The sequence below is a fragment of the Pelodiscus sinensis genome, chromosome 28, assembly GCF_052426305.1.
Source record: "Pelodiscus sinensis isolate ZL-2025 chromosome 28, ASM5242630v1, whole genome shotgun sequence".
Taxonomy (NCBI): domain Eukaryota; kingdom Metazoa; phylum Chordata; order Testudines; family Trionychidae; genus Pelodiscus; species Pelodiscus sinensis.
This window is the reverse complement of record NC_143079.1, coordinates 14,223,130-14,248,183: the sequence shown is the minus strand read 5'-3', so window position 1 is coordinate 14,248,183 and position 25,054 is coordinate 14,223,130. Positions and strand designations below refer to the sequence as shown.

The window sequence follows — 25,054 nt, the reverse complement described above, 5'->3', positions numbered from 1 at the left end:
AAGCCCTGTTGTTTTGTGGTGTGGACACAGCCCCAACCGCAGACCTGAGCCAGATGGTCCACAGGGCACAGTATGGACAGGCTAGCACATCTGTGAGGTCTGGGTACAACCCAGGGTTACACTGCAGTGCGGATGCTCCAGCGTGGGCTTAGAAACATCCATTCCATAAGCAGGTCCCACAGAGCTGGGTTTTCATTGCAATGTGGCCGGACCCTGTATGGCCAGAGTGATGCAAAGAAACTTCAGTGTGAATGAGAATTAGACCTTAAGCATCATGGCTCTCTGAAGCAGGTGAATGCTTATGGGCTGCGTGGATCAAGGCCTACTATTATGACTGAAAAGTCCATTGAGAGAAATGTGGGGCCCTGTGCTAGGGCCCCACTGCCGCCCAGTCCAATTTATTCACACAGACGTTACAGATGTTTTGGGGTCCCTAGATTGGGGCTCTGGCCCTGATTACAGAGCCAAATCCCCAGGGGTCTGCATCAGGTTCAATTCGCTCTGCGCTGCTAGAGAACTGCTGGGGGGGAATGAAACGCCCAGTGTGGGGCTCAGTCTAGGGCAGGACAGCGGCTTAACGCCCCCTCCCAGCACTAACACGGGGCCTGGTCTCAAGAGGCCGTTCAAGACCACAGAACATTATCGACAAGGGCATCGTAACTGCCACTTTCACCTCTCTACTGCAACAACCTTCTGGGGGATTGGGCCTCGTGCCCACCTCGAGTTCGCTCCCATCGGAACTGTGGCTGGGCAGTCACTGGAGGGATTGTCATCCAAGCAGACCCCACGTAGCCCTAACCTAGGGGATCTGTATTGCTAATAACGGATTTCTTTGGTACCTGATTTTGATAGGCCTGTGGTGCAAGCCTCTTATAAAGTGGAGCGACTTCAGTGGCCAAGTCCTGAAAGCTGTTTCTGAGCACTTCCTCCTGGAAAAGGGAATAAAGAGTGCACGTTCATTCTCCAGAGTCTCCTCCCGAATGCACCAGGGCATGGGGCGTTAGCCTCAGCGCACTGGGAATGGCTCACGAGAGGAGAATTCATGCGTGAGCTATGCAGGCTGCAGGTCTGTAGGCCAGAAGGGACCTCAGGGCTCACCTGCTCTGGTCTCCTGCCTAGTGCAGGCCAGAGAACCTCAGCCAGGTTCCTGCACCAACCCCAGCCCTTGCGGCTGCGCTAGAATATCCCGAATAGACAGCGACACCCAACAGACTCCAAGCGACGGGGAATCCACCACATCTCTGGGGTCTGTCCCAGTGGCCACATCCCTTCACTGTCAAGAATGCGCGCCTCTATTCAGCTTTCATTCTGCTGATTTTAGCTTTCAGCAGCTGGTTCCTGTTCTGACTTTGCTTCCTAGAGAACAGAGCCCTCAAGCCTCACCTGGCGCAGGTAACCCCAGGACCATGTTTGGGTCACCTCACCGGAGTGGCTTTATACCACGTCTGTACTCTGCAGAGCCCCAGGGCGAACTCCTAGCTCCATCAAAGACAATGAGAGTTTTGCCATGGCTCAGGATGTCGCCCCACATGTTGAACAGAGAGGCTATGTCAGAAATGCTTGGACTACTTTTTGTATCCTTCCACACATAAAGCCAGGCTCTACTGATGAACAGCTTCGACCTCTCGCACCTTTCCCCAGCAAAACTGACCCTTCTTGAGTTAACAGGCAGGCAGGGGTCAGGCTCTCACTCACCTCTTTGGGATTGTCCCCCACCAGTCTGAACTTCCTGGGAGTTTTGCTTCGGGCGTACTTGCATCCGTTGAAGTACATGCTCCAGGAGCAGCCGAAGGAGAAAGAAGCACCACAGGTGTTGAGGTCTTTGCCCTGACAGGCACAGGTCCGGCTGCAAGAGAAAAGCAAGGAGGAGTTCCCCTCACTGGGGATCTGGCATTGTTCTAGCTGTTGCCTCTCTGGCTGGCTGGCAGGATTCCCAGCTCAGGTAGACTTACATGAGCCAGCAGGCTAAAAACAGCAGCGTGGCAAGGGCAGCATGTTCAGCAGTTCAGGCTAGACACAAGCATGTGCCTAGGATCTCAGATGGGCTTGTACTCGGGTGGCTTGCCCAAGTCGCTGCCCATAGAGCCCTGGCTCACTAGCTCCATCAACGGTAGCATGTCTATGTCTACCTCAGCCAGGACTTACGTGTCCCAGCTGCAGGGCAGACAGCCTCAGCTGAAACCGATTTGGGCTCAAATCTCCCCTCGGTTTCCATCCAAATACCATACGTGGGATCCGGATCCCACAGCTTTCCAGGGGTCCAGCGTTACATTACAGAGCCTATGCAGGGTTGTTGCTAGTGTAATGCTGACAGGCAGAATCGAACCTGAGGCCTCTGGAGCGTAGGGCACGAGCCTCTACCGCTTGAGCTAAAAGCCAGCTGGCTCTCAACTAAGGCTGTAGAGCAAACTCCTTCTCTCTCTGTAAGTGGTCCCGGTGCTACTAGAGGAGACAGAGCATCACTCCCGGAAGGCGCGTGGGTTCCACTAGCACCGGCGCCCTGGCAGAAAGAAAACGCTGTGAGATCTGTAATGTCCACATGCCACCAGGGCCTGGGGTTGATGCGCCACCCGGAAAGACTCCAGACTCTGGCACCAGCGGTCCCAGCTGACGTTGAACGTCACCTGCCCGAAAGAGCCCCAGGAAGATCTCCCATCCAAGCAAGGCCCAGCCCTACTTAGCAGGGGAAATCGGACAGGAGCCCACCCAGTGCCCAAGCTGCAGCGCAATCGAAACTTACTCATCGTTGAGGCCGCATCTGCGGCTGGTGGGGTTTCCATATTTAGTGAGCGTGTCCGTGAGCTCCTGGTACAGCGTGTCACCCAGGGTGCGAGGGATGCCCTCCCAGGCCAGGATTAAAATGATGATGACCGCGTTCTGGCAGTGGTGACCGGCTCGGTGCCGCACCAAGCACAGCAGCTTCTCCTCTTGGTTGTGCCTCCGGATCACCTGGAAAGCAGCCATGTACAGTCAATGGTGGAAGGCAAGGGTGGTGACAGGAAGCCATGTCCACGGTAAACATCTGGAGCCAACAGCTCTCAGACACTCAGGTTCCTTCTTGCTTTTGCCAGCAGTGTGTAGGACGAGCTCGCAAGCCCTTCTCATCAGGGCCTAGCAACGGGATAGTCAACCCTCAGATCTGCTCAGTAGTGACCGACAGTCACACCTCTGACTATGAACAGCGGTACTACCCTCATCCCTCGTATCCCACCGAGATCAGGGTGCATGGTGCTAGGAGCTATACAAACCTCTAGCAAGAGACAGTGCTGGCTCCACCAAAGAGCTTCCAGTCAGACAAGACACAGGATGGAAAGAGACAGAAAAGCACAGGGCAGTGCTGTGACTAGCACATGGCAGCACAGATGGGTGATGCTGGGAATAAAACTTGTCCTACTGGGCCACGCTGCACCTCAGTGGTCAGAAGCCGCAATCTCAGGACTAAATGGTCTGTGCAAACTGAACCTCCCTTTCTGAGGGGTCTCTCCAATGCTGAGCCACACCCAGGAGGGCACTGTCCCACGGGGGTTGTACAGACACGCCTGTGCTATTAACACCCAGTAGGTGAACAGAACTAGATTCCTTGGGGTTCTCAATCCATCGCCTTTTGTTAGAGGGCTTCTCCCTTCAGCCTCCCATGTTCCTGGTCCCTCTCATGAGAAGAGAGCACAGCAATAGCTGAAGTCTGGAGAGGCAGACGATGCGATGTTTACTGGGGTTCACTTCCCACAACCATGAATCCAGTTTCCTTTTCCCCCTTTTTTCAACTTACTTCCTGTTTGCCCCCAATTTATACAGTAACATTCTCAACTGCTAACCCGTAACCAATCATTCTACTTACATTTAACTAACCAGTCCTAACATTGTAACGTGATTATCTAACCAATTGGCGCATTGGATGCAGATCCAAATTTTATATGCACGTAGGGCTCTACCAATGCTGACTTCAAACAGTTTAGGTTTCAGAAGATTAGCTTTTTGTGGGAGAGGGAGGAAAACATTTTGAGGAAGAATACACAGGTCCCTACCTGGGCAAAGCTCCCCTGAGGAATGAACAGACCAGCGGCCCCAAGCGCAAGAGACAAATGTGTGACTCTCCCTATCAATATACATAAGCCAATCCTGGAAGCCTTCGTCTGAACTTGAACCCACCACTCTGCCCTCTCCAGGCGAGTGCCCTAGCCCAGGTCCCTGCCTTTTAAGCCTCAAGAGTGCAATCCTGGCCACAACAACATCAATAGCAATGCTCCCTCTGAGCCCCGGGAGCCAGGATCCACCCATCTAGCCAGCCTGCTCTGAGCAGGGCGCGTGCAGCTGCAGAGCTGAGCGGGGGTTAGCAGCAGTGGGAAATTCTGCAAAATTTCCCTCACGTAGACAAGGCTTGAGTGGCCTACTCAGCCCCGGCCTTTCACTTCCACTTCGGCTGGTCCGTTGCACAAGCTGCTACTCTCACATCCTGGCGCTCGCTCACTTGTTTGCCTCAGGCCGCGGGGAATTCCTCACGCCGGCTGCTTTCACGCCCCCCGGCCTTGTCTCTAACCCACATCCCCTCACAGCGTCGCCACGAGCCACCAGGGCTCCTGCACGTCTCAACCCCAAAGGCGGCAACTACACCTGGCTGGGGGCAGCCGCCCAGCAGTGACGCAGCTACTTCCTACCAATACACCGGCACTGCTTCCTGGAGCAGCTCCAAGCCCCAGCCAGCTCTCTGAGCCAAGGACTGGCCCTCACAGGGTCCTGGCGAAGGAAACACACTTGCCTTTCAGCTGCATCTGCCTCTGGGGAGGTTTCCATGTTTTATGGAAACACCAGTGACCCCCTCCCCCCCTCATCCCACTCCACCTGCAGTGTCTGGGGCTGTTTGAATCCTGAACATCTCCACCACACACAGGTGCGTGCGCACGGTTCGGTGTTTCCGCACAAAAGTGCAAGGACCTCAGGGGAGAAATTACTTTTTTCTGTCCCCTCGCACCAGCAAAAAAAGGGTTTAAAAATGCTCTGAAAGGAATCTATGAGCCGGCCTCCCGGACATGGATAACATCCAAACTTGACTTTCCTTTCCCACCCCTGACTTCGGGGTACAGCTGCACAGCATCCTACCCTGACATCGAAGTACAGCTGCCCCGCCCCCTCCGCCCCCAGACATCGGGGCACATCCCCCTGACCTCGGTAGGACTGCACCTTCCCTGCTTCAGAACACAATGGAAAGGGCTGAGAAGCAGCCGCTCAACTCAGCTAATGGGGCCCATGTGCCGAGGCCTCCTAGGGAGACCCCTTGGCCAGCAGCACGGCCCAGCTGTTCAACAGATTTGATCTTGTAACGACTTTGTCCTTCGATCTCAAGTCCTTCATGTCCCGTCCCGTCTCCCCACCCCCACCCCGAGCCAGCTGCCCCCGCCCAGGGCACTGTGCCGCTTGGTCCCTGTTGAGCCACTGTTATCTCCTGCCATATGTTCCCCGGGGGCTCCTATCGGCCTCTCTTGAGTGTCTCCACCCAGCACGCTCAGACAAATCCTGGAAGTGCCCCGGTCGCCCTGTGCAGCCCTTCTGGCAATGTGGCCTTTACTGGACACCTGCTCGGCCCAGTCCCTCTCCTGGCAGAGCGAGAGACACACCCACGGGTGGACTCTTACACACAGACTGCAAAGAACTGTCCCGACTTGGCCGGACCTCCTAGCAGGACCTAGGTTGCTCGACTTCCTTGTAACCCCCGAGAGACAAGCTCCAAGGCTGAGCCACTAGAAACCAGTCGGGCTGCTTCTGATCTCACCCCAAGGCATCTCCAGTGGCTTTTGAAGGGGCTAAGCCAGATTTATACACATGTCATCGAGGAATGAATCAGACCCTTAAATCCTCTACACGTGAGGACATGGGGCCAGATTCTGGTCTCAGCTACCACGATGTAACTCCACTGCCTTCAGCAAATTTACTCCGGATTATACAGTTGCCAATGAGATCTGAATCCGGCTGTGTTATTTAAAGCACCACACGGTTCAATCCATTTCCATAACTTCTTCCACAGTCTGAGACTTCTCCACTCCCTCCGTCCACCCATCAGGCCCCTCCTCCACTTCTGCATTCCCCTGGCCTTCTCCAGTCTCCAGGGCTCAGCAGTGTCTAGAATGGAAATGTCTGAGACCCTGCAAAATGCAGCAGGATCCCCAAAGAAGCACAGGCCCGGGCATGAATTCCACCTCCAGCCACAGATCCCTGCGGGTGATGTTCTGTACAGTGTGGCACGTGCAAATTAACCAAACCCAAGCAGCTGATTTGGAGCTCAGCTTGAATTTCCTAGCTTGGAAAAGAGGAAGCTAAGGGGAGATATGATAGAGGTCTATAAAATCATGACTGGTGTAGAAAAAGTGAATAAGGAAAAGTTATTTACTTATTCCCACAATATAAGAACTAGGGGTCACCAAATGAAAATTAATAGGCAGCAGGTTTAAAACCAACAAAAGGAAGTTTTTCTTCACTCAGCGCACAGTCAACCTGTGGAACTCCTTGCCAGAAGATGTGGTGAAAGCTAGGACTTTAACAGGGTGCAAAAAAGAGCTAGATACATTCATGGAGGTTAGGTCCATCGATGGCTATTAGCCAGGGTAGGTAGGAATGGTGTCCCTGGCCTCTGTTTGTTTGGAGGTAGGTGACAGGAGGGGGATCACAAGAGGATTACCTGTTGTGTTCCCTTCCTCTGGGGTACCTGGCACTGGCCACTGTGGGCAGACAGGACACTGGGCTTGAGGGACCTTCGGTCTGACCCAGTCTGGCTGTTCTTATGTTCTAACACAGCAGTGCGCAACCCGTGGGGTAGGGTTTAACCTGATGAATTCATTTGATCCTTCTCTGGAATCAGCCGAGGGTAGGGCTATACAACCAGAGAGGTGCACATGCTGCCCCACCCCAATCCAGCTAGCGAAGGGGACTACAGCAGTGGAACAGGATAGGGTGCACTTCAGAGCGTGCCAGGCTCTCTAGTCCAGACTGTGCTGTTTACACTGCCGCTGGTACCCCAGCTAGATGCATTCAAGCTAACTTGGGAACAGGAACTCACCATGGGTAGCTTTTGCTGGTACCCAGACCCTAACACTGGCTCATTGGACTTCATCGCAGTAACAGCCCTGCATGCCCTGAGCTCCCCAGGGTCTGCTGTGGGAGCAGCTACTACTCAGCAGGACAAAAGCAGGCCTCTCCGGCGCAGCACAGCTAAAACGTGATGCACAAAAACAGGCCCCATCGCGCTCATGAAAGTCTCCCCTGCCGCTCAGAGCTTCTGCTCGCCGGCGGATGGCCCTGCGGAGCAGGTCACTGGCTGTGAGATCAGGCGCTGGAGATGGGTTGGTTTCCTCTGACCTCCCCATGTACAGATTTACCATTTCACGGTGGCTGCTGGACAGCGCAGAAGAGCCAATCCATGTCCAGCTGGCTGCCATCCTCCGAGCAAGGGGTGTGAAAGGTTAACCAGTGGAGACTGAAGCAGCCTCCTGCCTGCCACAGGCAAGGGGCTGCTCTAGCCCCACAGGGCCTGCCATAGGCGGAGGTGCTGCAGCCGGGTGAGAGCAGCCCCCACCCGCAGCAGGAGGGCCGTTCCCTGTTTAATTGGTTAACCGGTTAAACATAAAGTTCAAACAGTTAACTAATTAAATGGGATTTTACATCCCTGCTGCAGGCAGAGAGAAGGACCATGTGGGGCAAGGAAAGAGAGGATGGTGGTTAAAGGGATAAGTGGAGATGGGGAGGCACACTACAGAGAGGAGAGGGAAGAGCTGCCCGGATACCATGGTGACAAGAGGGGCACAAATAGCTAGATAAATTACAGCAGATTGAATTGTTAATAATTGTATCAGTCTCACCTGGAAGTGCCAACTAAACTATACATGCAAACAGTGCAAGACAGTCACTACTGCAAAGAACTTACAATCGAAACAGAGAAGACTCACAAAAGGAGCACTGTTATCCCCATTTCAAAGAGGGGACCCAGAGAGATAAATGACTTCACTGAATTTTTAAATCCAGAATGGAACAATTTGCTTATCTAGTCTGACCTACAGCATAACGTCAGCCCTAGGATTTCATCCAGCGGTTCTTGGATCAAGACGATCATTTGTTTCTAACTGGAGGGTAGCGCACTGAAAGAGGACTGGAGAAAATGGAAAACAAACTGGACCGAGATCAGTTAATGCCAGTCCAGTGTTTCGACCATCCTCCTCACCATAATTAGATTATGAACGCAGCTCAAACAGATTAGAGTAGATTAGACAGACTAGCTCAAATTAGAGAACTGTTTTAGATCAAACAGATTAGATTGCACAGATTAGATACCGATCAGATTAACAAAAAATAGATCACATCAGTTTCAACAGATAAATTAGAGCCAATAAATGAGATCAGATGGGCAAATTACACAAATGAAATGAAATGAGACAGACGGAGCGGAGTTAAGAGAAAGCTTTCTAACGTTTCTGAATGTAAGACCAACAAAAATATCCCGCCTGCTGATGGACTGTGTTCTTCTCTGCATCTCTCCTCCATTCGTTTATTCTATGCCCATGATGATGGATCTGAGCACCTCTATCATTAGATGTTTTCTGATCCCCTCCTCCCCCCCCCCCGCATCGCTCCAAAGCGCAAGGCGACTCTGAGAGCACGCTCAGATGACAGAAGACTTGGGAAATCATTCTTGGCCGAGACGGCTGGCACTTACCCACTTAGCGATCGGACAGCCCCGGGAGCTTTTGCCTTCCTTCCCTGTATAGATGACCTTTTCGATTCTGATGGCTTTCCCCTTCTCGCCATACCTGGTTGAAAAAGGCATCAAATTAGTATAAGCAAGAGCAAGGACATGCCATGAAAGAATAAGCACTCAGGGAGCTGCCAGAATGGATAGGAAAAAGAGACTGCCTGAAGGAAAGGAGAGAGAACAACATTAATTCCTAGCTCTGATGATAGAGTTTTTTCAGCTTGAGATCTCAAAAGTTTTGCAAAGGAGGTCAGGATCATCATCTATTTTTTACATATGGGGAAACTGAGGCACAGAAGGGTGGTGACTTGCCAGTGGTCACCCAGCAGGCCAAGGCAAAATCAGGGATTGACGCTCACCATACCATCAATGCTTCTTTTCACTCGCACAGCCATTAGTTTCATACATTCTGCCCCATGCAGAAATCAGCTTGCTCCCCACTGTGGTTCACAAGGTGCGACATTTCCCCCACGTGCAAAGGCCTGTGCACCACCTGCACCCGCCAAAGAGTGGGGCACAGCTGGTGCATGGCTTCCGTTCTAATCCCTGAATTTCAGCCGCTTGCACGAATGTGACAGCAGAGCAGCCCCTCTCTGAGCTACGAAGCAGCTCTTCCAGGCTTGCCAAGCAGGTCATGTGGGTGGCTTTCCCTCACTGCTAGCCAGACTCCACGAGCTGAAGACTGGAGACCACACGGCTATGTTAATTCCCGGCAAGTATCCTTGTTTTCATCTCTCTCACTTTGCTCAGCATGGAGGAGGAGCAGGAGGACAGGACTTTGGCTGCACATCAGAGGGGCGCAAGACCACAGGCCAGTCACGCAAACACCCTCGGGTCTGAGCAGGAGGATGAGCTACTGGTAAATCCAAGTCAGCACAGCCTGCACGGGGCAGCCAGCTAACGGCTAATCCGTGGCTCATGTGAAACACGGTGGGGTTCTCGGGACAGCGGAGAATTGTCCGTGTTACCAAGCGGTCTCAGCAGCGAGGCCAAGGATTGAAGGAGCTTCCGGCTCCTCTGCTGGGGGTTCATCTGCATGGCAGAAGTGGGCTCAGCGATCAGAGCACTGGGATTCCCTTGTACTGTACGAAAGCGCACAGTTAAACATGGCTTGGGCTTCCAGTGCAGAAGCCAGGGCTAGAAAAGTCAAGCCGGTCGTCACTTTAGGAGCATCCGACAATGACGCCTCTTGCTAGTCTCAGCTATTCGCACCCTCCCTCCAGATCAGGGCTGAAGACTTCTGGGGGGCAGGGCGGTCAATCCAGCACCTTCCCCCAGCATAGAACAAAACCCCACTGCCTTGCGACAAGAATGATTAAAGGTCCATAATTGGCTGGATAACCGTAGTCAGAGAGTTGTTGTTAATGGTGCTAAATCCTGCTGGAAAGGGATAACAAGTGGAGTTCCGCAAGGGTCTGTTTTGGGACCCGTACTGTTCAATATCTTCATCAATGATGTAGATATTGGGATAGAGAGTACGCTTATTAAGTTTGCAGATGATACCAAACTGGGTGGGGTTGCAACTTCTTTGGAGGATAGGGACATAATTCAAAATGACCTTAGCAAGTTAGAGAAATGGTCAGAGGTAAACAGGATGAAGTTTAATAAAGAGAAATGCAAAGTGCTCCACTTAGGAAGGAACAATCAGTTCAATACATACAAGATGGGAAGCGACTGTCTAGGAAGGAGCATGGCGGAAAGGGATCTAGGGGTCATAGTGGACCACAAGTTGAATATGAGTCAACAGTGTGACGCTGTTACAAAAAAAGCAAATATGATTCTAGGTTGTATCAACAGGTGTGTTGTAAGCAAAACTCGTGAAGTCATTCTGCCGCTCTACTCTGCACTAGTTAGGCCTCAGCTGGAGTACTGTGTCCAGTTCTGGGCGCCACATTTCAAGAAAGATGTGGAGAAATTGGAAAGGGTACAGAGAAGAGCGACAAGAATGATTAAAGGTCTAGAGAACATGACCTATGAAGCCAGGCTTCATGAACTGGGCTTGTTTAGTTTGGAAAAAAGAAGATTAAGGGGGGACATGATAGCGGTTTTCAAATATCTAAAAGGGTGTCACAAGGAGGAAGGAGAAAATTTGTTCCTCTTGGTTTCTGAGGACAGGACAAGGAGTAAAGTGCAGCAGGGGAGGTTTAGATTGGACATTAGGAAAAAATTCCTAACTGTCAGGGTGGTCAAATATTGGAATAAATTGCCAAGGGAGGTGGTGGAATCTCTCTCTCTGGAGATATTTAAGAACAGGTTAGATAGACATCTGTCAGGGATGGTGTAGACGGGCTTGGTCCTGCCTTGAGGGCAGGGGGCTGGACTCGATGACCTCTCGAGGTCCCTTCCAGTCCTATTATTCTATGATTCAACGCACACCACAGAGCCAATCCTAGGTGCCCGGCCACAGCTTCGGCTGCAAGGGGCTGGTAAAGTGTGCACTGTGCTCTATCCCTTGTTATTGTTACTGGGATGGGAGCTGGACACACCCCAATGACCCCGCAAGGGCATGGCTCACCCCATGCATCCCAGCTGCTCTGCATCCAAGTGCTTCCCTGCTACAGCCCAGCCCACCCTAAACCACCCGGCTGGAAGTCAACTGAGGTCCCGTCTGCACAGGGGTTCTGAGCCATAGAGGCAGTTGGACAACTTGTGCTGCACTTGCGCAAATCCTGCCTGCACTAGTGATCGGCAGCTGGGCAGAAGTTCTGCAGAGCGTCCACTCCCTCCCCCCATACTCTGGTTGGCAACACAACCCTTTATCCCCAGGGAGCTGTGTCCTACCCCTCTCATGCTCGTGTGCTACACTCTGGGTACGGCCACACTTGCACCTACATGCAGAGGGGAAACGACGTGGGTGCACCCTGGTGCACAGCTCCAGCAAGAGCTGGCTGAGCAAAAGCCAGCAGGGAGCTATGGAAGGAGCTGGCAGGGACCCAGGCTGCACTAGAACCGCACCGGTAAGACATGCTAAGCTACTTTCACCGCTGCCTAGGAGGAGGCTGATTTCCAGCTTCAAGAGCCAGCCCCGTGGTAACACTCCTGAATGCAGCCCCACTAAAAACAGAGCATGACTACAGCAGCCTGGGCAGCAGGACAGATGAGTCACCCCGAGTATGTTCCAAGCATGGACGGACGTTGAGACATTCTGCACCCTGGAGGCATCTCCAGAGGCGAGCCCATTTCATCACAGCCTGGGACAGGAAGTAATTTTGAGGGAGGCCACTTGAAGTCCCTGCCCACACCCTCCCTTATGCTCCCCAGGGCTTTCTGATTCTGCCCTCACACCCGTCCTACCCCACAGGCCTCAGATCAGTGGGGCTGAGTGCTAAATCCTGCCCCATGGGTACAGTGGAGTTCCTTCCACTCTACACCGGGGCAAGCCCCTTTGTCCCTTTTCATTCCTCCCTCCTCGAGCACACAGGCCCGGTGCCCTCTCAGACACACTCATCCAACTGATCATGGCAACCTTGGGTTTCCGCTGGAGCTAATCAGCACAAATTAATCTTCCCACTCTCCTCATTTCTGGAAGCACTAATTAACGACACCAGCTCCCCATGAAGCCAGCACTCTCCAACACCCCCAGGGGAAGAGAGCCGTCCCGCACAGCCCTGCAGAGTTTTGTTAGCGAGACACTTTTAAACAAGGATTCCCACGCCCCGGCTGATGTTCATGGGTGAGCGCACACACACATGGCCATTGTGGCCATGCTGCCTCGTGCCGGCAGAACAGGCAGGCGCTTCAGAGGCTGGGCAGATGTTGAGAACCTGTGATGGGAAGGGAGCAGGGTGGGTGCAGAAAAAGGTAAACCGGGGCAAAAAACAGCTGGCTCGACTGTGTTTCAGTCAGACTTTCTGAGGAGGGGACATCGGTAAACAGTTTGCAAAGGGTTAATACATGTTCAGTGAGAGTATGTCTACGTTGCGGGGACGCAACTTCAGCTATGTCAATTGCAACGCTTAAGTCAGCTTTTGGCGCTGTCTGCCCAGCAGGAAGTCGAAGGAAGAACACTCTTCCTTCCACTTCCCTTACTCCTCATGAAATGAGGGTTACCAGGAGTCCTCCAGCTCGACCTTATTTCGAAATCAAGGTTTGTAGCGTAGACGCGCACTCTATTATTCCAAAAGAACGCTGCTGTGTAGACACACTCCGAATGTTTTAATAAATGGGCAATCAACTGCAAAATTGCAACATTATTTGCAATGCACTAACCACTCTGCCCTTCCCCGGCCCTTAACCCTTTATCTGCCTTATCTCTTGGGACTGTATGACCTGTCTCTTATTATGTGTATACACAGCACCTAACACAACTGGGCCCCATTCTAGGTCGGTCTCTAGGGACTACAATAATGACATAAAAACGAGGTCAATACATTGCTTACAGTCATAGCTTATAACTAGGGCCCTGTCAAACTCGTGGTCCCTTTTAGTCAATTTCATGTTCACATGATTTTACAAATCGTAAATTTCATGATTTCAGCCATTTAAATCTGATATTTCTCGCTGTTGTAAGCGGGGTCCTGACCCAAAAAAGGAATCTTGGGGGATCACAAGGTTATTGTAAGGGTGGGGCTCCCCTTACTTCTGCACTGCTGTTGGCAGGGTGTTGCCTTCGGAGCGAGATGCCCAGCCAACAGCAGCCAGTCTCAGCTGTCCAGCTCTGAAGGCAGCGCAGAAGGGAGGCACTATTGAGACCCCCCCTCCTTAAAATAACCTGGCAAGGCCCCCAAACCGTCTTCTGGACCAGGACCCCCAGTTTGGGAAAAGCTGGTTTCCCTTGTGAAATGTGTATATTGTAGGGCACAAAATCCCCCAGATGTAATAAGTGGAGACCAGATTTCATGGTCTGTGATGCATTTTTCATGGCTATGAAGTTGGTAGGGCCCTGCTTTTACCTACTAATACTTTCAGCTGACGTGCTCATTACATCTGCAATACACACTGCTTCTGGGGAAAATTTTCAAGTGCACAAATGGCAGTTGGGTGCCTAGATCCCACTGAACACCATTGGCCTGTGGAACTCACTGCCACATGAAGTCATTGAGGCCAAAAACTGAGTAACAGACAAAAATCTATTAGAGGTCAGGATAAGACCAAATGTGGAGGGCAGATGATCCCATATTTGCTGCTGCAGGATTCTCACTTCTTCTTCTGAAGCATATGGCCCAGGCCACCTCTGAGACATGATACAGGGACAGAATGAGTCAGACGTAGCCTGGCAGTTCCTCTGAAATCCCAGGCAATGCCAACAAACTCCAATGACCCCCAGCATCTGAGAAGAGAAAAATCTGCAAAGTGTCCAGGCTCGGTCAAAAACCTGCACCCTTTTGCAGTTCCCACTGTCGACAAATGGGATATTAGCTCAACATGAAGCTGTTACTCATGCAGATGAGATATCGCTGCAAACTGCCCTCTATGGGAAGGCATCCGGACTGCTCTTCTGGGCCCTGTATTGCTTTAGCCCAAGCAGCAGCAGCTCACATTTCTGGAACAGGAGGAGCTGAGTGTTATCCCCACCGCAGAGGAAGAGCTGTGAAATCCTAGACACGCTTACAAGGATCCATACTGCAGAAAGCTCCATCTCGTGCAAGAACATAACCGTGGGAAGCCAGAGCAATCCTGCAGCACATCTCTGCTGAGCAGGAACCTATTAGGAGTTATTGTGGTTGCCCCTAGACTCCAGCCTACTGTGCCAGGCGCTGCACAGACACAGGGTGAAAGGGCAGTCCCTGCCCCCAAAGAGCTGACACCCCGCCCTGCATCTCAGATCCACACTGCCTGATGACTCACGCCCCTCCCCCAGCCTGGAAAGCACTGCCTCCGCCCGCAATGGATAAGCAGATGCAGCGAGGTGAAGTAGCATGCCCAAGGCCACACAGAAGGTCATCCTGACTCCAAGGCTTTGTTTTATCCATCAGACAACTGACAACCTGGGTTCTACCCATTAGACCACACTCCCTCCCCATCAGCCCTTAGGTTCCTAGGTACTGAGCCCCTGCAGGTCACACGGACTTCTACAGGCGGGGGCAGCGGACTTCTGAAAATTCTAGCCCTGATGATCACACGATGATGGGCACTTCCAGGAAAAGCCAACAAATAAGCAAATCGAATGGCTGGCCATTCCCTTGACGAGGATCGACCCGCTTCGTTATTCCTCTCTCAGCTGAAAGCCACTAAAAGCAAACGGCCCCAGCAAGAGAAGACGGAGCCGAAAGGCAGGAATAGCCTCTGTCCCGAAGAATTCTCCACTGGTTGGCTCCCTCTGCTCAGATGTTCCTGATCTCCAGGGTGGATGAGAATTTCCTGGACCGGATTTCATCTCCCTCAGCCATGAGGAACACAGACAGCAATCGCAGCAGCAGCTAGAGAGGGGTCGGCAACCTTCCCAAAGTGGCGTGCCAAGATTTAACTTACTCACTTCTACTTACAGATCTGTGGGCCACTCGTACTTTTTAATGTCAATAAATGGGGGGCCGGGAATAAAGCTGGGGGGGCAGAGTGGCTGAGGGGGTTCAGGGAGATGGGGGGCAGGGGCCCCTGGGAACAGGGCTGGGGTCAGGGTGGCTCAGGGTGGGGGGTCTAGGGAAATGGAGGGGCAGGGAGGCAGGAGTGGGCGGGAGGGTGACCTCGGGGTGTCCAGCCCTGCTGGGGGCGGAGTCCCATTGAGGTCTGGTCCATGGTGCCCACGGGGGGCAGGCACTGAAGCAGCTCAGCTCCTCCCCCCAGACTGAGTCCCCCGGGTGCAAAGCCCTGAAGGGCTCCAAGCCCCCACCCGCGTCCTGTGTGTTCAAGGTCCTCAGCCCCAGGGCCACCTCCTCCCACTGCCACCGAGCCTGGCGTAGCCTAAGCTGCTGCTGGGGAAGGCGCCAGCCGCTTGCGCACCACGAGAACCCGTCCCTGGCCCCACGCAACCCAATCCGCAGCCTGCCCCGCGGGAGCAACCGAGGGGATGCCCAGCAGCGGGTGGGACTTTTCCATGGGGGGCAGCCCTCCTCCATGTGTAGCTCTGTGGCCCGCTCAGGGTGGTGGGGGTGAGTTTGCTTTCTTCACCTCCCTGCCTGCGGGGGGGGAGGGGCTGAGCTCCCGCCGTGAGCTTTCCTTGTATGTGCCACTCAAAATCAACTTCATGCCACGTACGGCATGCGCGCCGGGCACTGCTGACCCCGGGCTGGAGCACACGCCTCGTGAACCTGCCCATTACCTCAGGCCGACTGGAGAGAGACGCTGTCCCCGTAACACACGTCAAAGAGGGCTCGGGGGAAGGGAGAGACACGCCTCAGAGCACATCGCTTTCCTAGTAACGGCACATGGCAAATCCAGAGCTCGCCCTGGCATCTCGGGGGGGACGACCCCGGAGGCTGAGGAGGAAACCCCTCAGACTGCTCTAGGCGCTGCAGACTACACGGGAGAATGGTCATCAACACCCCACGGGGCTTGTGGTCCGTCACTCTCCAGGCGGAACAGGGGAGCGCCCAGGGACTTGTGTTGTCAGCCTCTCAGGCCACCAGCTCAGAATTGGAGGCAATATCCAAGCTGACCTTTGAATTCCCCGGGCCCCCGTCCACGCCCATGACTGCGAGGGCCGGGGGGAGCAGGCAGACCAGTCGTGTCCTCTGGTGGAAGGCAGCCGAGTTGAGTCAGGAAACAAGAACAGAGGAGGAGCGGAGTTGGGCCAAGGGCAGGAATTGGAAGCAAACTGGGGTTACAGATGGGGTCAGAAGCACTAGTAAGCTAGAATCTGCCTTGAGGCTCAGATGGCTCCCTGGGACGGCATCCTGCTTTAAATAGCTGCTGCTGGCCAAAGCGGTGGCTGCAGGGTTCTCTTGCTCTGGCCAATCTGGGCGGTACTTCCTGTATCGCCTAACTCACCAGTATTAGTTGGGTGCTCTTCCATCTGGCTCCCCAGGGTGAGGTGGGGACGTCAGCTACACAGGACCTTGCAGCCCCAAATCTTAGACCCTAGCTTTGGGGCATCCGACGGACCAAAACTTTCTGCTGCACATCTCGGGAGAGATCAACGGGAGCCTTATCACTGATTTCAGCAGAAGCTGAGTGAGGACCAACACGGCGCTCTGGAGAAAATCCGGCCCCAGTGCCAAGGGGGAGAGAAGCTCTCCGCAGTCATCTCTGAATTAAACCCAGCCCCGTCAGTGAGAGAGCTCAGACACCCTGGCGCACACTGGGATCCCTGGCAGGGGGTTCTCAAAGCTCGATGGTGCCCAACGGCCCCGGCCGTGCTCCCAGCTGAACCGGTGAATAGCCACCGGTGTCCATGCAGTTCTTCCAGATCTGCCCCCAACCAAGTGCCTGGCCTGGCTCGGCATGTGTAATTCTCATTCATGTCATCCCCAAGTGGCAAATGCTGGCTCCCCTGAGCTAGAAGCACAGGCAGGTGTAAAAACACCCTTAAAACTCCCCCTCATAGCTGCGAAAGGACCATCGGCGGAACCCGTGCGGGTGAATTTCTATTTCCCTTCACTGCAAAGCTTCCGGAATCCACAGGGGGCGCTCACTGCACAGGCTGACGGGCAGGAAATGTAATTCCCACAAGCCCAGACGGAGAACATGAAATAACAAAGCCTGTTGATTTTACTTTTTAAAGTAGTTTGCACTTGCGTCATGCCGCCTATTCAAGGCCCTCAATTCACTTCGCAAACATTATCCAACATCAGCCTCATGACACCCTCTGGACAGAGTCAACATGGGGAAACTGAGGCACAGGACGATCTCAGTAGGGACCCAATCCTGCCAAGCATTACTGACTTGCATGGGAACTGAGGTCGGTCAACACCCCTCAGGTGTGTTCAGTACCTGTTGGCTCTGAGGGCGTTCACGTGCTGTCGGTAATTACCTCCCCATGGGGGTCGAGGGTTCCTTTCCATCGCTCGCCTGTTCCCCCAGGAGTCACCATGCCTTCAGGGTTGGTGACGTAATCCCATGATGCTGTATTTCTGGCTGACTCAGCACCTATGACTCAATCTCAGGGGTGTAGCCCAGTTAATCTGTGCTCCACCTGTCTACGTGTTTCTTTGCCATTTCCTGCTTCCCCCTGCAGGCATATTCTTGCACGCTGCCCCATGGAGAACAAGCAGGTAAGTTGCCAGCTCCTTTACCCCCACGAGTTAAACACCATGGCAGGGATCTAGCCCGACCCCCACAGCATACAGGGGCCCCCGGCTGCAACAGGCTGGGAGAGAAATTCCCCCAGAGCAGTGTTATGTTGCCCCACTTCCCAAGGCTTAACATAGGAGCAGGCCTGGAGCAGGGTTCTGGGCTTTGCCACAGCCAGGCTGGGCCAGGGGATGTTCTGGCCCCCAGAACAGTCCAGGATCCAGCGGGAGCAGAGCTGCTGCAAAGTCCCTCCCTCCCCCTGGCTAGTAACCGCCCCAGGGAGAAGTCCGGGCCCATGGGAGTTTGCCCTGCAATGGGGTCAGGATTTTACTCCGAGTTCCCAGTCCTGGGTTTAGCACATCTCCCCATCCCTGCCAAGTCCAACATCCTCACCCTTGGTGGGGCTGGGACAGACGGCTCCCCAAGCAGCTGCCAGCAGCCCCCTCCATGGTGGGGATGTACAATGGCTGAGGGTTTCCTCATGTGATTTTGGGTGCTCCACCCTAGGGCCTATTGCTGAGCCCGTGGCCCCCCAGTGACTCACTGGGCTCTCAGAAATGGAGGCAGCCCCACCTGCTTTTAACTTTGCTGAGAAGCAACTAGGCCAGGGAACTGAGGGAACATGCTTCCGTCCTCCTAAGTCCCTTCTGCTCCGTTTCAGCCTGCCAAGGGGAGGACGTGGGCCTGACTCGGTTGCACCAGTATGTCCAGGCTGCGATAACCAAGCCAGGAGAGGGAGTAGCACTGGGCAGTAGGGCCCTGCACTGTGGGATGAAATTGAGCAAAGGGGAAAATGTTTCCTAACAGCAAGCTCGATTAACAACAGAGCCTGCCACAGCCAGACTCCCGGACTGGAGATTAGGCTCTGGCTGCCAGGGAACGGTACAGGCTTCCCAGAGGACAGGATGGGAGCTCTGATGCTTGATCCAAAAAAACAACCCCCCAAAAAATCCTGGACTGCCCTGGAACGCAGCTGCCGGTAAGAATCCTGCCCTGGCAGAGGGACAGGCTGGTGACCCGCGGGTCTCTCCCACTGCCCATTTCATCGACTCAACCGCAGTCATGAGCAACGATAACTGTGAAAGGTTTTGACTGGCCCGTGGCCGGCTGCTGAGCTTGGCAGCTGTTAGACTGTCTGCGGGAGGCAAACGATACGGCTCGTCATGTGATACTCGTTGGCGTCCCATGCAGACATGCACCCGGTAGCGCAGGCGTCGCCGGGAACCCTGCCAGCCCTGGCTGCGGGAAGCAACACAAGCCATTTGGCCAACCAAACCCGAACGGTTCCCTGCAGCAAATTGAACTAACCAGTGTGGTTTCCCACAGGCATCCAGTCCCCACCGGGGCTCTCCCTGGGCTACCTTAACCTGCGCTCAAGCCCGTTCGGCAGATGAGGCCAGCTATCGCCTTTCCCAACTCTGAATCCCGGTCTGGGCAAGGCCAGAGCGATGTAGGGCCCGCTCCGGCACCGGAGCTGCTGCCCTGGCTGTGTGCCAGCAGCAGCGAAACGCCAGGAGCAGCCGTACAGGGAGCTTGGGTACAAACTGGGGCGCCCCCCACCTCCATCCATCTAGATCAGAGATGGCTCAGGCGTGTCCACTGGGGCTGCAGTCCCAACTCCCATCTGCAGTGCGGACACACCCTTGCAGCACCCGGGAAAGTTGCTCACTGCTGAGAAAGCCAGACAATCTCAGACGACTTTCATGGGAACTCCTGCAGGGAGAGTGGTAGCCCCACGCCCCGTCCTGCATCGCCACCCCGGGATAACGCAGCCAAGGCAGCGGAACTCAAGCCCTCGTAGAACACATGTCGAAAGTTGAGCGGGGGGGGGGGCTTTTCAGCTTCCCATTTGCGCGCCAGCTGGAGGGGAAGCGGCGGGCCGAGGCGACACGCATGCCTGCTGCAGAAGAAGAGCCTAGCTGTGCCGGATAAATTGGAGGAATTGTTCGGTCCTGGCACAGGCCCGGCCCCTCCCCTGCTGCCAAACCCCATGTCAGAGCAGGACGCTGAGCTGCCCAGATCAGCCTCTGACTTGGGCGACAACCCCAGCCAGCTTGGAAGATGCCTGGGGTGAGAGTCCACGTGGGGGGCTGCTGCTACGGTCCCTCACACAGGGCCTTGGTGGCCAGCTGACCACCAGGGGGCACTGAAAGCACCTGCAATCTCCCCCCTCTTCTCAGGGGGTCCTAGGAAGGGCAGAGAAGTGAGCAGCCCCAGCTGTGGAGGGGGGGCGGGGATGCTCAGGAATGCACTCATTCAGCATATCCCCTCCTCCACAGGGCCCTGCACAGAGCCAGATTTTACTCTGCCTCTCACTTGTTGCAAACCTCTGGGACTTACCTCTCTTCCATGAGATCCCTGATAGATGCCACCGTTGGTCCTGATCCCAGGTGGGTGTAATATGGTCCCTCATCTTTTTCCACTATTTGTTCTAGGAAAAACAAGGGGGAGGGGAAAATTACTTCATTTGAACTGGTGCCAGGCCCCTCCCCCCTCTCCAGAACCCAGTGCCAGGCAGAGCCGAAGGCTAATACACGTCCTGCGTGAAATCAGGACGGCCCCAGTGTCTTCACTGGACGTTGTCAGTTCGATCACCGAGTCTGCACGGCTGCAGCTGGCTGCTCGGAGGGCCCGGGCACCCCACAGGCGGAGGTTGGGTGTCGTGGTAGGAGCTCCGCCCCAAGCAGAGGCAGCTACACTGGTGGAAGCATCCTTCTGTCACCCTACCTGCGTCCTCACTGCGGATTCTGTCATGGCTATGGCGCTCGAGGGTGGGTTCTGCACCCTTTGGAGAGCCAAAGCTTCACTGATGGGAGTTTTAAGCACAGACTAAGCCCGAGGCTTGTCCACACTTGACAATCAGGCAAGGCAGGAATTGAAAGAGCAACAGCCAGTCCTAGTATGAACTCCATGCGTAGCCGAAGCGCTCTGGCCACGATGCGCAGTAAGGAACAGCGCGCAGCCCCCTCTCCGGGACTACAGGACTAGCAAGCGCAAGGCTTCTGCTGCCCCAGCGAGCAGACAAACACTGGCCATGCGCACAAAGTTATTGCTATTACTGTTTCTTTACCTAGAGGTCCTCCCCTAAACCCAGGCCCCCGTGCTAGGTGCTGTACAGACACTCAATGGGACAGCCCCCGCCTCAAAGAGCTTGCAATCCAAGTGCACCCAAGGAGGCACCATTACCCCCACTTTACAGCGGGGGAGGAACACAGATATTAAGCCACCTACGACAGAGCCAGGAATGGAACACGGATCTGCAGAGCACTAGCCTCGGGTATGAGCCACAAGGTCACACTGATAAGTAACGAGGCCTTCATTGCACAGACCTTTCCTACATCAGCACTGTGAGATTCTGCCACCTCCGCATTAGTAGAGACTTTCTCCCCTGTGACTTCAGCGGGCTCCTTGATGGACAAGGCATTGCCTAACGTGTAAAGGCAGCACAATCTAGCCCTTAGCAAACAGAGGTGTGCCTGCTTAGCACACAGCCACCACCTGTCAAAAACACCCTCCCTTTTGCTCAATGCGTTCTCAGCCATGCCTGGCAGGACCTGCCCGCAGCGCACCCGACGCTTGCTCTACGCGCCAGGGAGCAAAGCTGCTTCGGTGCATTTCACTGAATTTTGTTTTGCAAGAAGCTGTGTGGGAAAGGTCCATGCAAATCCACCCCTTTTCCCGAAACTGGACCCAGTGGGCCCGATCCCCAGCTGGTGCAAATCAGCAAAGTGCCACCGAAACCGGTGCCGCTCTGACAGTTCCCATCTGCAGCGAGTCCCGCCCGGTGAATCTTGCAGTGTGCAATGGAACCAGATGCACACGCCCCTGTCCCCAGATGCGACGACAAAGCCAGGCAGTCACTGCACCAAGCAGACAGGGCCTGGCACTCCCTGAGCTCTTGGCCAGCCAGCCCCTGGCAGGCCACAACAGGGGTGAGCAATGCAAACGCAGCTATAAGCCCCACACAGGGCCGGAGTGCCCTGCCTGGAGACATCACATCATGATCCTCTGATCAGTTGGAGCAGGACTGCTTGGCAAAGGCTGATAAACCAGATTATTTGGGGAGAAAAGCAGCAGGTTTCGGAATCACCGATGAACCGGGCAGCAGGAGAGCAGTTTGCTATATTCTCTGCCCCAGTGCCTGGCCCACATGGAAGGTTTTCTCCCTCTCTTTGCAGCCTCCTGGGATCAATGCGAAGCTGGGGAGAGACGGGAGCAGAGAATGCAGCCGTGACACAAAGCCATCTACCCTGCCCAGCTGCTATTTCACCTCAGTCCCAGCCCCCGTGGGGGTAAGGCAAGAGAAAGACCCAGACTACTGAGGCTCTGCACCTGGGAGGTGATTCTTCCCCCACTGAGCCAGGAGGCCGTGACCTAGGCTGTCCAAGCAGCAGAGACATGAACGAGAGAAAGTCCCTTCCTTTCAAAGTGGGGCTTGACTGTGGCCAGAAAGCGGAGCAACTAGAGTGGGGTTAGCTCGAGAGAGGAGCGCAGTCCAAGCCAGGGCCTATGAAGACCCCAGAGAGAGATGGATGCCCAGGAGGGGTGGAAGGCTAGTTTAAATAGCGATTGAATTGCCAGCAGGGAAGAGTCAGGGGTCGGGACGGGGAGAGGAGTCACTTGACAAGGGGGAGGAGCTGACCCTGAGTGAGGAGGAGCGAACAAGCCTTGTTTTGTACAGGGCTGAACCCCCCAGAAGGGGACTGAACTGTTGTGTGGCTTGGCTGGAGATCTGAGCCACAGAAATCCCAACAAGGGGCTTGGGAGAAGGGACTGGCTGAGGCTAGCCATCCGGGCAGAGGAACGAAATCCCCTTCAATCCCACAGCAGGGCACAAGGGGACGGCCGAGAGGTAAGGATGCGCGTTTACACCCCTTTACGCCAAAGTAACTCCCAGGGGACAAAGGCTCAGCCACTGCAGATCAGCTGTGCCCATTTACACCAACTGAGCATCCCATCCACTGGCTACAATAGAGTCACTCCTGCTTTACACCAACGTGAGTCGGTTATCTGGGCGCGGGCCCGATTCCTCTCTCAGGTACACCAGCGTCACATGTGGGCGACTCCGCCCACTCCAGGAGGACCCCAGCACCCGAGCCAAGAGTAAGAGCAGCGGGCACAGCGCCGGACAGGCAGCGAGTGATGACGCTGGACGGGAAGGGACCAAACGGAGCAAGAGTCCAGCTGCACAGAGACCCCGGCGTGACACCTGGGAGATGGGAAAGCGAGAGAGACGAGCAAGGGAGGAGAGAAATGTGGAGGAACGATCAGAAGCTCTGGGACGTGGCCTCCTGCCCCACGCGGAGCCTTCTATACCAGTGCAGTGTGCCACAACCAAGCGGCCTGGTAGCATCAGACTCCTCTGCACCGCAGTAAATGACTAGACCAGGTGCAGGGCATAGATGAGTGGGGCCCGGGGTTGGAGGATGGGTGAGGTCCCAGGGTTGTCGGAGGTAAGGCCCAGGATTCATCTGCACAGCACAGATAATGGAAGCCGCGGGAGCCAGTGAAGGCACCAGAGGAGGCAGGCTGGGACGTTCTTAGGTTGTTAACCAGTCGCGCCCCAAGCTCCTTTAGAAATCCCGACCATGAGCCCACAAGATCAAAGGCAGAACCCCTGTAATATTCACCTGTCCAGCAGGCGGATGGGACATGGGTCTCAAGCCCAGCCAGCAGTGGGAGAAAGCGAGTCGTGTGCAATTGCTGGATACCAAACCCAGGTGGGTTGGTAGCCACTATGGCCAGTCAGGAGGAAGCAGGAAAGGGCAGAGTTATAGCTGTGGAACTCCTCGCCAGAGGATTTTGTGAAGTCCAAGACTATAACAGGGTTCAAAAAAGAGCTAGATAAATTCATGGACGATAGGTCCATCGATGGCTATTAACCAGGGTGGGCAGGAATGGTGTCCTAGCCTTTGTTTGCCAGAACCTGGGAATGGGTGATGGGGTGGATCACAGGTTTTGTTCATTCCCTCCAGGGCATTGGCTGCTGTCAGCAGACAGGACACTGGGCTGGGGGGGGGACCTTTGGTCTGCCCCAGTCTGGCCACTCTTATATCCAGTACATAGTGGATTTGCAGCAATGGAGTTCCCAAACCGGCGGAATGATAGCCATGCACGCAAGTGCTGGTTGATCACCGGAGACACGTCGCCAACATCCACGTTTCTAGTTAAGGGAGGCGCATGCCACCTTGGCAGCGCCATGAAAAGATTGGACTCCCAGCTCAGCCGGTGCAGAACGAGAGCTGACTGTGCTTTTGGTAGGCTGAAGGGACACCGGCGCTGTTTATTTGTCAGATATTTTCTGTGATGAAAACTCTCCCCGTGTTTATAACTGCCTGCTGCATCACCGTAATGGGAAATCCAATTTACACCCTTACCTGAGGTTCCTTCCCCTGCTTTGGGCTCGACTGCTGGGACTAACTGGACTCAAGTGGAGTCTCAAGCAGATCCTGGCTCACAGCACAGCTGGCCCTCTTGGCTGCGTGTCCTCCGTCCTCTTCCTCCTTGCTGTTCACACCAGGAGCCTCTGTCTCCGGCTCCTCCGAGGTGCCCCGGGTGTGTGTAGGGGGCTGTCTCTACCAAGTCTGCAGTGCAGTTCTTTATAGAAGTGGCAGGTCTGTGGCTCATCACTGGATGGACTGTTGACCTTGCCAGCCTTCTGGTATACCTGCCAGAGTTCCTTCACTTTCACACGGCTGCTGATTCCTGCCATACCCCTTCTCCTGCATCCTCCATGGGATATGCTCGTAGATCTCCACTTTCCACGCCTGGTCCATGGGCGTGCTTACATAGCTTCTTCTTCCCACAGGCCCAGGAGAGCCAATAGCTACCGTCTACCCCAGGTCAGAGCATGTTTGGATTGTGTAGCCAAGACAGTAAGCTGGGCAGTTGTGCACAACACTGGAGAGATGCTAGGTGTGCTTGCCAAGCAGGACAACCAAGGAAAGGCATGTCAAAAACTCTTAGGGTCTGTCTACACTGCCACTCTAGTTCGAACTAGGGTGGCTAATGTAGTCATTCAAACTTGCAAATGAAGCCCGGGATTTAAATATCCTGGGCTTTATTTGCATGTTCCCGGGCGCCGCCATTTTCAAATGCCCCGTAGTTCGAACTACCTGCCCGCGGCTACACGCGGCACGGGCTAGGTAGTTCGAATTAAAGCTCCTAATTCAAACTACCGTTACTCCTCATCATTGTCTTGTAGTCCTGCAA

At 54.4% G+C, this 25,054-nt stretch overlaps 1 protein-coding gene across 11 annotated transcripts in view; it reads right to left on the bottom strand.

The window, feature by feature from the left end:
• Nucleotides 1-25,054, bottom strand: part of TET3 (tet methylcytosine dioxygenase 3) — a 163,695-nt gene that overhangs the window by 14,984 nt on the left and 123,657 nt on the right. For all 11 annotated transcript variants that reach the window (XM_089773819.1, XM_089773823.1, XM_075910902.2 and 8 more), the window contains 5 exons: nucleotides 20,183-20,273; nucleotides 8,699-8,792; nucleotides 2,741-2,949; nucleotides 1,696-1,846; nucleotides 840-929 (listed from right to left, as the gene is read on the bottom strand). In XM_089773819.1, the coding sequence (XP_089629945.1) occupies nucleotides 840-929; nucleotides 1,696-1,846; nucleotides 2,741-2,949; nucleotides 8,699-8,792; nucleotides 20,183-20,273 (635 nt within the window). The remainder of the gene's footprint in view (nucleotides 1-839; nucleotides 930-1,695; nucleotides 1,847-2,740; nucleotides 2,950-8,698; nucleotides 8,793-20,182; nucleotides 20,274-25,054) is intronic.